This window comes from Suricata suricatta, chromosome 1 (assembly GCF_006229205.1).
Source record: "Suricata suricatta isolate VVHF042 chromosome 1, meerkat_22Aug2017_6uvM2_HiC, whole genome shotgun sequence".
Classification (NCBI taxonomy): Eukaryota; Metazoa; Chordata; class Mammalia; order Carnivora; family Herpestidae; genus Suricata; species Suricata suricatta.
The window spans coordinates 26,500,163-26,512,351 of NC_043700.1; the positions used below are offsets into that span (position 1 = coordinate 26,500,163).

The following is a 12,189-nucleotide window of genomic DNA, read 5'->3' on the forward strand; positions in this document are numbered from 1 at the left end:
GGAGCCTGCTTAGGATTCTGTGTCTCCTTTGCTCTCTGCCCCTCCCCCACTTGCATGTTTTCTCTCTCTCTCTCTCTTTCAAATAAATAAACATTAAAAAAAAATGAAAAAAGAAACCTACAAAACATTGCCAAAATAAATTAAAAATCTAAATTGATGAAAAAATATCCATGTTCACTGACAGGAAGACTTAATATTAAGATACCAATTCTCGCCAAACTGACTGAAAGATTCAATACAATCCCTATAAAAATCACAATTGGCTCTTTTACAGATTGAAACTGAAAAGGTGATCTTAAAATTTATTTGGAAATGCAAAGAATCCAGGAAAAAAAATCTTAAAAATAAGAACCGAAGTAAAGACTTCCACTTCCCCTATTTCAATGCTACAGCAATCAAGAGAGTATGGCATTAAAAGAGAGACGCAGGAGTCAATGGAACTGAACTGAGATTCTAGAAATAAATTTATTCAGTCAACTGATAATCAACAAGGAGGCCACTGCAAGTCAGTGGGAAAAGACAGTCTTTTCATGAAGGGGCATGGGGACAACGGAATAACCACATACAAAAAGATGAATTCAGACCCTTATGTTAACCATACACAAAAAAATCAACTCAAACATATCAACAGACCTAAATGTAAGAGCTAAAACTATAAAACTCCCTTTTTATTAATTTTTTTAATGTCTTTATTTTGAGAGAGAGACAGAGCGTGAGCAGGGGAGGGGCAGAGAGAGAGAGAGACAGAATCTGGAGCAGGCTCCAGGCTCTGAGCTGTCAGCACAGAGCCCGAGCGGGGCTTGAACCCATGGACTGTGAGATCATGACTTGAGCCAAAGTCAGCTGCTTAACCAACTGACCCACCCAGGCGCCCCTAAAACTATAAAACTCTTATAGGAGAAAACTAAGGAGTAAATTTTCATGACCATGGGTTAGGCAAAGATTTCTTAGATATGACACCAAGAATGCAAGTGATACTACATCAAAAAACTATTCAGAATATAGAAGGAACAATTACAAATCAAAAGGAAGAAAACAATGAAACTTTTTTAAATGGGCAAAAAAATCTGAATAGACGTTTGTCCAAAGAAGACCCATAAACGGGCCAATAAGCAAATGAAATGATGCTCAACATCATTAGTCATTAAAGAACTGCATATTAAAACCACAATGATACCATTTTACAACCACTAGAATGGCTATAATGAAAAAGACAAGATATAACAAATCTTAAGAATGAAAAAAAAAAACCAGAACCCTCATGCATTGATGGTAAGAATGTAAAATAGGTACAGTCATTTTAGTAACTTCTTAAAAAGTTAAACATAAGGGCAGCCGGGTGGCTCAGTCCGTTAAGCGTCTGACTTCAGCTCGGGTCATGATCTCACAGTTCATGGGTTCGAGCCCTGCATCGGGCTCTGTGCTGACAGCTCAGATCCTGGTACCTGCTTCAGATTCTGTGTCTCCTCTCTCTGCCCTCCCCTGCTCATACTCTGTCTCTCTCTGTGTCTTGCAAAAATAAATAAAATGTTTAAAAAATTATTAAAAAAAAAAAAAGTTAAGCATAAATTTACCATGTGACTCAAGAGGTTCTGCTCTTAGGTCCTCTCTCCAAGTGAAAAAAACAAGTCCACATAAAAGCTTGTACATCAATGTTCATAGCAGCACTATTCATAATAGCTAATAAGTGGAAATAATCCAAATGTCCATTAACTGATGAACGGATAAACAAACTGCAGTACACCCACACAATGGATTACTCCTCAGCAAGAAAATGGAATCAGGTACTGACACATGCTACAGATGGATGAACCCTGGACAAAATATCAGCAAACTGAATGGCCACAACAAATAAAAAGGATTATACACCAAGTAGGATTTATTCCAAGAATGCAAGGCTAATTTTATATGAAAAATCAATAAGTATAATACGCCATATTAATAGGATAAACAAAAAGAACATGATCATCTCAAATGCTAAGTAGAAGAAGCCACACACTAGAGACCACTTGTTGTACAATTCCGTTTATATGAAATGTCCAGAAAAGGCAAATATATAGAGAAAGAAAAGTATTGGTTATCTGGGGCCAGGGTGGGAACAAGAGGAGAATGGGCACAAAGGATTCTTTGGGGGTGATGGCAATGTTCTAAAATTGAATTATATCAATAGTTGCACAATTCCCTAAATTTACTAAAAATATTTAAATTGTACACTTAACATGAGTGAATTACATGGTATATAAAGTAAACTTCAACAAAGTTATTTTCTGAAAAGAGAATAACCTAAATTCTAACTACAACACAGGACTATTAGCATCTTAAAAGCAATACACTCTCTTATCACTGCACAATGTTGAACTAAAAAATAAACTTGCTGGGGTGCCAGTTAAGTGTCCGACTCTTGATTTTGGCTCAGGTTATGTCGTCATGGCTCATGCTTGGGATTCTCTCTCTCCCTCTCTCTCTCTCTCTGCCCCCAGTGAGTAAGCGCTTGCAACTTCTCTCTCTCTCAAAAAAAAAAAAAAAAAAAAAAAACTTTAAAAAAATGAACTTGCCATGAATAACTGGTTCCCTGAAAAAATAACAACAGTCCTAACAGTCAATTTTACTGACCAGAATTTTGTTTAGAGCCTGATGATCCTCCATGTTCTAGCTTTGCTTTCTTCTTCTTTGATGATGATGACGACGACTCAGAAGATACTGAACGTTTTTCTACTACCGGAGTGGTGAGAGCTCGTTTTTTGAACAGCTCTCGTTCTCTCAACAAGCTTGGATCCATAATTCTGCAAAGATAAAAGTAAGTATCTTCAATACATATTCACTCAAACCTGTAGGCCAAATCCACAGGTCCCAAAAAGAATTACTTCCAAACTAAATTATGTTTTATTATAAGTTCTCCAGCACTTGTTTTACTTCACTTATTCACTTAAAAATCTTTAACTTGTGCCAAGCACTGTGCTAGGCACAGAGAAATAGAATTAGTCTCTAAAGCTCTAGAACCACATTGTCCAATATGATAGCCACTGGTCACATGTGCCTATGGAAATGGTGCTAGAGTTGAGATGTACTCACTAGATTTAAAAGATTTAGCACAAACAAAAAGAACTTTAAAAAAAATCTTTTTAAGGTTTATTCATTTTTGAGGGGCAGAGACAGAGCATGTGTAGGGGAGGGGCAGAGAGAGAGAGAGAGAGAGAGGGAGACACAGAATCCAAAGCAGGATCAAACTCACAGACCATGAGATCATGGCCTGAGCCAAAATCCGACACTTAACCAACTGAGCCACCCAAGTGCCCCAACTAAAGAACTTTTTAAATTACTGATGAGATTTTTTTAAGTTCATTTATGTATTTTGAGAGAGAGAGAGACACAGAGAGAGAGAGAGAGAGAGAGTGCACATGCACGCGTGCGTGTGAAGAGTGTGGCATAGAGAGAGGAAGAGAGAGAATCTCTGCATTGACAGCACAGAGCCTGATACAGGGCTCAATCTCATGAACCATGAGACCAGGACCTGAGCTGAAATCAAGAGCTGGACACTTAACCTACTAAGCCACGCAGATACCCCACTGATGAGATATTTTAGATTTATTACATGTTGATGTGATAATATTTTAGATATCCTAGGTTAAAAAAATATATTAAAACTAATTTCCCCCAACCATGTGATCATCTCAATAAATGCAGAAAAAGTATCTGGTAAAATACAAAATCTGTTCAAGATAAAAACTCTCAACAAGTGGGTTTGGAGGGAACATATCTCAACATAACATAATAAAGGTCAAAATGAAAAACTCAAAGCTAACATCATATTCAATGGTAAAAAAGTGAGAGTTTTTTCTCCAAGATTAGGAACAAGACAAGGATGTCCACTCTCACCAGTTTTATTTCACAAACAGTGGAAGTTCTAGATAAAGGAAACAGACAAGAACAATAAAGAGCATCCAAACTTGTAATGAACATGTGAAACTGTCGCTATTTCCAGAAGACATGATACTATATACAGAAAACCCTAAAGACGCCAAAAAAAATTTTACCAAAAAATTAGTAAGTGAATTCAATGTGTTGCAGGATACAAAATTAATATACAGAAATCTGTTCTGTTCCTATACACTAATAACAAAGTAGCAGAAAGGGAAATTAACAAAACAATCCCATTTACAATTTCACCAAAAAGAATTAACTACTCAGGAATAAATTTAACCAAAGAGATCAAAGACCTACATACACTCTGACTACTAGACACTAATAAAAGAAACTAAATATGAAACAAATAGATATTCCATGTTCATGGATTAAAAGAATATCACTAAAATGTCCTTACTACTCAAAGCAATTTTCAGATTCAATACAATCCCAATCAAAATACCAATAGCATTTTTCACACAACTAGAACAAGATAATCCTAGTATTTGTAGAGAACCACAAAGACCCAGAATAGCCAAAAGAATCTTGAAAAAGCAGCACAAAAAAAAACTGGAGGTATTATGAATCCAGATATCAAGATATACTACAAAGCCACAGTAGTCAAACTGTATGGTGCTGACACAAAAAGAGACACATAGATCAACAGAAGAGAAGAGAGAGGTCAAAAAAACCCCGACACTTACTGGTCAATGAATTCATGACAGAGCAGGCAAGAACATACAACAGGAAAAAGAATCTTCAACAAATGATGTTGGGAAAACTGGACAGCTACAGGCAAAAAAGAAACCGAATCACTTTCTTACACTATACACAAAAATAAACTCAAAATGGACTAAAGACAAAATGTGAGACCTGAAGCCTTAAAATTCCTAAAAGAAAATACAGACAGCAATCTGCTGGACGCTGGTCTTACTAACACTTTTCTAGATGTGTCTTCTCAGGCAAGGGAAACAAAAGTAAAAATAAATGATTGGGACTTCATCAAAACAAAAAGCTTGTGCACAGCAAAGGAAACCATCAACAAAGCAAAAAGAGAGCCTTCTGAATGGGAGAAGATAATTGCAAATGATATATCTGATAAGGGATTAATATCCAAAATACATAATAAAAGACTGGGTGGTTCAGTCGCCATCAGCTCAGGTCATAATCTCACAGTTGGTGGGTTCAAGCCCTGCATCTGGCTCTGTCTGACAGCTCTGACCCTGGAGCCTGCTTCAGATTCTGTGTCTCCCTCTCTCTCTGCCCCTCTCCCCCTCAAGCTCTGTCTCAAAAATTTAAAAACATTTTAAAAAATCCAAAATATATAAAGAACTTCTATAATCTAACACTAAAAAAAAAGAAAAAAACCACAAACAATTCAATTAAAGATGCGCAGAAGACCTGAATAGACATTTTTCAACAGACACATGAAGAGATGTTTAACATTACTAATCATCAGAGAAATGCAAGTCAAAACCACAATAAGATATTACCTCACACCAATCAAAATGGCTGTTATAAAAAAGACAAATAACAAGTGCTGACAAGGATGTAGAGGAAAAGCAACACTCATGCACTGCCAGTGGGAATGCAAACTAGTGCAGCCATTGTGGAACAGATGTATGTATATATGTAAATATACATGTGTATATATACACATACACACATACACATATATATGGAATATTATCCATAAAAAAGAATGAGATCTTGTTATCTGAGACAACAAGGTAGACCTAGAGGGTATTGTACTAAGTGAAATAATGATATATGATATATATGATATCATTTATACATCTCATCGAAAAAAATGAACATACAGACTCTTAAATACAAAGTACTGGTGGTTGCCAGAGGGGAGGTTGGTGGGGGGATGAGCAAATTAGGTAAAGGATATTAAAAGGTATAAACTTCTAGTTATAAAATAAATATGTCACAGAGATGAAAAGTACAGCATTAGGGAATATACTCAATAACAATACAATAATGTTGCATGGTAACAAATGGTGGCTATACTTATCACAAAGAGCACTGAGTAATGTATATAACCGTTGAATCAGTATGTTGTACACCTAGGGATACCAAGGTGGCTCAGTCAGTTAAGCATCCGACTCTTGGTTTCATCTCAGGTCACGATCTCACGGTTTCATGGGTTCGAGCCCCACACTGGGCTCTATGCTAACAACATGGAGCCTGCTTGGGGTTCTCTCTCATACTGTCTGCCCTTTTCCCACTCATGATGTCTCTCTCTCAAATAAATAACAAAATAAAATAAAAACTTTAAAAAAAAGGTCGTACACCTAAAACTAAAATAACATTGCATGTCAATTATACTTCAATAATGAAAAATACAATTTTAAAAATTAAAACATCTTATGGGCCACCTGGGTGGCTCAGTTGGCTAAGTATCCAACTCTTGGTTTTGACTCAAGTTGTGGTCTCACTGTTGGTGAGTTCAAGCCCACCCAGCTCTGCACTGACCATGTGGTGGCTGCTTGGGATTCTCTCCCCTTCTCTGGCCCTCCCCTGCAACATAAGCACATTCTCTCCCACTCTCTCAAAATAAATAAATGTTTTTTAAAAAATAAAATTTTAAACTACATGTGTGGCACTCATTTGCAGCTCTGACTGTATTTCTATTGGACAACACTGCTCTAGAAACATTAGACTACTAGGCAGAAATTAGGAGGCAGATATAGGTTCATTGAAAAAAAATCATCAGAATTACTTAGAAATGAAATGATGTCTTTTAAAACTGGCGAACTCTCAGGGCACCTGGGTGGCTCTGTGGGGTGAGCATCCAACTGATTTCAGCTCAGGTCGTGACCCTAGAGTTGTGAGATCATGCTGAGTCAGGTTCCGTGCGGACCGTGAAACCTGCTCAAGATGCTTTCTCTTTCTCTCTCTCTCCCGACCCCCTCTGCCCTACTCCCCAGCTCGCTAAAAATAAATAAATAAATAAAAATAAAAATAAAAAAGGGTCACCTGGGTGGCTCAGTCGGTTAAGCATCTGACTTGAGTTCTGCTAAGGTCGTGATCTCACAGTTCATGAGTTTAAGCCCCCATCAGGCTCTGTGCTGACAGTGCGCAGCCTGCTTGGAATTGTCTCCCTCTCTCTGCCCAACCCTGCCTGTGCTAACAAATAAACATTAAAAAAATAATACTAATAAAAAATAAATTTAAAAAATAAAAATTAAAAAAGACCTGTAGACCTATCATTAAATGATAACAAAGCTGCATTATAATTTGTTAGAAATATAAACAGAAAATTCCTGATTAAGAGGGAGGTGGGACTAGACCTCTTTTGTTTTTTTCCAGTTCTTAAACTCCAGAGCCCTAAGAAACTTTAGTACAACCAGGGAATCCACAGATCATTCAACAAGTATTTTTTTTAATATATTTTTTTTGAGAGAGAGAGAGAGAGCGAGCACGAGCAGGGGAACAGCAGAGAGAGAGAGGGAGACACAGAATCCAAAGCAGGCTCCATGTTCCAGCTCTCAGCACAGAGACCGACATGGGACTTGAACCCACGAACCACAAGATCATGATTGAGGTGAAACCAAGAATTGGCCACTTAATTGACTGAGCCACCCCGGTGTCCCACAAGTATTTTAAAATGTTCCTCTCCTTAGGCACTTGGGTGGCTCAGTCAGTTAAGCTGCCTACTCTTAGTTTCAGCTCAGGTCATGAGTTCACTGTTCATAGGTTCAAGACCCATGTCAGGCTCTGTGAAACCTGTTTGGGATTCTCTCTCTCCCTGCCCGCCCCCCACTTTTGCTCTGTTTCTCAAAATAAATAAACAAACTTTAAAAAAAAATTTAGGAAAAAAAATTTTTTAGGGGCAGCTGAATGGCTCAGTGGGTTGAACATCCGGCTTGGGTTCAGGGCATGATGTCACAGTTCATGAGTTCGAGCCCTGCATCAGGCTCTGTGCTGACAGCTCAGAGCCTGGAGCCTGCTTGAGATTCTATGTCTCTCTCTCTCTCTGACCCTCCCCTGCTCACACTGTCTCTCTCTCATAAAACATTAAAAAATAAAAATTAAAAAAAAAAAGAGTCCAACTTCAGCTCAGGTCACGATCTCATGGCTCGTGAGTTCAAGGCCTGCATCAGGATCTCTGCTGTCACTGCAAAGGCCTTTCAGATCTTCTGTTGCCCCCGCTCTCTGCCCCTCTCTGGCTTATGCTCTCCCTCTCTCAAAAATAAATAAATATTTTAAAAATATTAAAAAATTAAAATCTCAATCTGTCAAAAAAATTGTTTTCTAAGTAAATGAAAAATAAAATGTTCTTCTCTTCTTTTACCGTCCAGTAATTGCACTAACTCACTATCTCACAACTCTGGGATCATGAGTAGTGCAAAATTTACCCAAAGAATACGAAAATTCTAATTTGAAAAGATCATACCTATGTTTATTGCAGCACTATTTACAATAGTCAAATTATGGAAGCAGCCCGTGTCCATTGGTAGATGAACGGATAAAGATGTGATATACATAATATATACACACACACACAATGGAATATTCACCCATAAAAAATAATGAAATCTTGACATTTGCAACAACATGGATGGATCTAGAGAGTATAATGCTAAGTGAAACAAGCCAGCCAAAGACAAATACCATATGATTTCATTCATGTGTTCTCTCAACTATAGAGAACAAATTGATGGTTACCAGAGGGGAGGTGGGTGGGGGGGTGGGTAAAACAGAGAAGGGAATTAAGAGTATACTTATCTTTTTGGGGGGTTTATTGATTTTGAGAGAATGCAAGCGAGAGCAGGGGAGGGGCACAGAATCCCAAGCAGGCTCTGCGTGTTGTCAGCACTGAGCCAGATGTGAGGCTCAAACCCACAAACCGTGAGATCATGACCTGAGCTGAAATCAAGAGTCAGATGTTCAATCACCTGAGCCACCCAGGTGCCCCAAAGGTATACTTATGTTGATGACCATGGTGTAATACATGGAACTGGTGAATCACTATACTGTACACCTGGAACTAATGTAACACTGTATGTTAACTACACTGGAATTGAAATTTTAAAAAAAGTTCCTCTCTTCAGGCCCATAAGCCAAAGGAGGCGGGAGGATGGGAGATAGGGAAATGGGCAAAATGGGTGAAAGGGAGTGGGCTATATAGGCCTCCAGTTGCAGAATGAATAATCACCAGGATGAAAGGTTTAGCACAAGGAACAGTGTCAATGGTACTGTAACAGCACTGTATGGTAACAAACAGTAGCTACACTTCTGGTGAGCACAGCTTAGGCACAGAGTTGTAAAATCACTATTTTGTATACTAGAAACTAGGAGCTCCTGGGTGGCTCAGTCGATTGAGCATCCAACTTTGGCTCAGGTCATAATCTCGCAGTTCATGGGTTCAAGCCCCTGCATCAGGTTCTGTGCTGACAGCTCAGAGCCTGGAGTCAGTTTCAGATTCTGTGTCTCCTCCTCTCTCTATCCCTCCCCCACTCCTGCTCTGTCTCTCTCTGTCTCAAAATAAATAAACAAACAAAAAAAACCCTTTTGTCTACTAGAAACTAATGTAACATTGTACGTCAATCACACTTCTATTAAGGAAAAAAGTTCATCTCGTTTGAAATCTCCTAGAACACCATGGAAAGTCTAGGAAACACACAAGCTGACCTTGTAAATGATTTTTGCATTCTTCATAAGTAGGGAAGGAAGGTCTGAGAGGAAAAAGATTGTATCTTACTTTTGAAAGCCTTCATGCTTTAATGAGAAGCTCAATAAATACTTGTTAAATGAATAACGAACACAGAAACATCTTTAAATTGCTCTACCTCGTTACAGGTTTCACAGGCCTTTATTAAATGTCTTGTGTTTGTGACTTCATGCTTTGTGTACTTGTATTTGCATACTCCCAAGCTCTGAAGGGTTCTAGAAGACAAATCCTTGCCTTCAAGCAGCTTAAGCCGAAGAACGAGAAAGAACTGAGCACCTCACTTAAAGAGCAATGGATAAAATATGACTCTGAGTGCTAAACGTTAAAAATATAAGCACTGATAAAAAATAATCAGAGTAAATTTTTCTTGAATGAGAGTCATAGGCACTGGAATCCAAGACCTGACTTCTCTCCTCAGTTCTAATCTCTAACTGCAACATGACCCTACACCATACACTAGACCTAAATCCAGTTTTATCATAGGCAAAATGAAGGCCCTACCAATACTGTCTACATCAAGCCCAACTTTTAAATGAGATGTGAGGGGCACCTGGGCAGCTCAGTAGATTAAGCCTACGACTTTGGCTCAGGTCATGATCTCATATTCGTGGGTTCAAGCCCCACGTAGGGCTCTGTGCTGACAGTTCAGAGCCTGGTGCCTGCTTGAGATTCTGTGTCTCCCTCTCTCTCTCTGCCCCTCCCCTACTCACACTCTCTCTCAGAAATAAATTAATATTAGAAGCGCCTGGGTGGCTCAGTCAGTTGAGCATCCAATTTAGGCTCAGGTCATAATCTCACAGTCAGTGGGTTAGAGCCCCGCATTAGGCTCTGTGCTGAAAGTTCAGGGCCTAAAGCCTGCTTCAGTGATTCCGTGTCTCACGCTCTCTGCCCCTCCCCCACTCACTCTCTGTCTCTCAAAGACCAAAAAAATTTTTAATTTTTTTAAAAAGTAACATAAAAAAACAAGACAACAGTGAAAAGTATTTTTTAAATAATAAACCAATACAAATATATGTTATTTCAGTGTTACTATTCTGAGCTGGATCTAAAATAAAATAATGATTATACCAGGGTGAAGAAGGTAGGAGACTGTCTTGGGGGGAGGGAAAGTCTGGGAGAAAAAAGTAAGGAGAAATCCCAAGTTTTAAAGTGGAGGCAACAAGCCTAAAACAGGAAATATGTGTAGCTGTTTACTTCAACTTGTAAAGACAGGTAATTAAACCAGGCTTCTAATCACGATTTTAACACAGACTTAACTAAAAACCCTAAACGTTTACAGCAGTTGAGCCCCGCAACTCTAGGAGACAATACGTGTTAGTTTTACTCCGTATTCTAATATGTGAAATCTGAAGTGAAGAGGGGCAGTTAAGGTCACACAGCTGTAGGTACCTAGGCCAAGACACGAATACCCTGCCTCCTAAATCAAAGGCGTCTTCCTCCAGACCTGAAATGCTGGTAAAGGCCTCTAAAACAAAGGCGACCTGTGCGACATCGGTACCGTTCAATGGCACCTAGAGCAAAAGGTTTAACGTCTCTTCTCACCACCGCACGCTCCACCTAACTTTTCCTTTTTTTTTCAGACTACTCACAAAAACCTGTCGTGTTTCTCAGACAGTAACCTGTGTGGTAGGCAGGATACAGCACCATGCCCATTTCCCACAACCACCACCACAAATCATCAGCACCACTCGAGGAGTTCAAGGATGATCACTGAGAAGACAAAACTTAAAATCTCCTGGCTCGAAATTACACGTTCTATCCACTGTATCATTCGATTTTTGTCAGTCTTTCTACTTTTCCCCTTTTGCTTCTTGCCCTGCGTAAGCCCCAGAGCGGCGCCTGGCACCTAAGATGACTGCTGCGAACAGTCAGCAAGGTACGAAAACAGACCGCTTTTACCTCCTAAATGACAGGAATGTACGGGCGGACGAAAAGGTAACGTAGTGATTTGATTTGGAACATCTCTTTAGACTCTGCAGACAACAACTATAATAATTGAAGTTCAGGAATCATTACAAACCAAGTCTCCAAAAGGGAGCTTGAAAAAAAAAAGAATAATAATCGTCAAGATGCGTCTAAATCAGAGCCTTCAGCGGACACCGTGGTTCCCCAAACTCCACACACGCCTCGCTCGGCTACTGCTAGTGTAAAGGCAGAGGCTAGGAAGAGACCCAACCAGTTCTCCGACTGCCAATTTCCTCTCTTTCCAGCCCAAAAGTTTGCTCAATGGACCTCCGGCCTAAAAAGACAATGCTCCCAAAAAGTTGTTACTGTGTTTAGTGTGTCGCGCAGAGAACCGCAGCCCCAGCCTCCCGAGGGATGGAAGACAAGCTCGCCGCTCGGAGGACGTGGTCCCGAGCAACAACAGGCCGGGGCTCCGCTCCCCTCACCCGGCGGCCGCAGCCCCTACCTGAGCGAGGAGGGCCGCCCCACGCGACCGGCCGCCGCCTCCCAGCGCCTCCACCTCGACCAGCCGCCCACGCCCGCGTGGCCACCGCTTCCTGCTCCTCGTCAGCGCCCCCGCCTGCCCGCACGCACGCCCAGCGCAGCCCCGCCAGGCCGGGGTCTCCGCACTGGCGGCGGCGGCGGCGGCGGCGGCGGCT

At 40.1% G+C, this 12,189-nt stretch overlaps 1 protein-coding gene across 1 annotated transcript in view; it reads right to left on the reverse strand.

The window, feature by feature from the left end:
* The window catches only part of GTF2E2 (general transcription factor IIE subunit 2), a 72,953-nt gene extending 60,777 nt beyond the window's left edge, over positions 1-12,176 (reverse strand). The window contains exons 1-2 of the mRNA XM_029935648.1: positions 11,997-12,176; positions 2,614-2,783 (exon numbers count right to left, since the gene is read on the reverse strand). Coding sequence (XP_029791508.1) covers positions 2,614-2,779 — 166 coding nt within the window. The 5' untranslated portion in view covers positions 2,780-2,783; positions 11,997-12,176. The remainder of the gene's footprint in view (positions 1-2,613; positions 2,784-11,996) is intronic.
* Between the last annotated feature and the right edge of the window lie 13 nt (positions 12,177-12,189).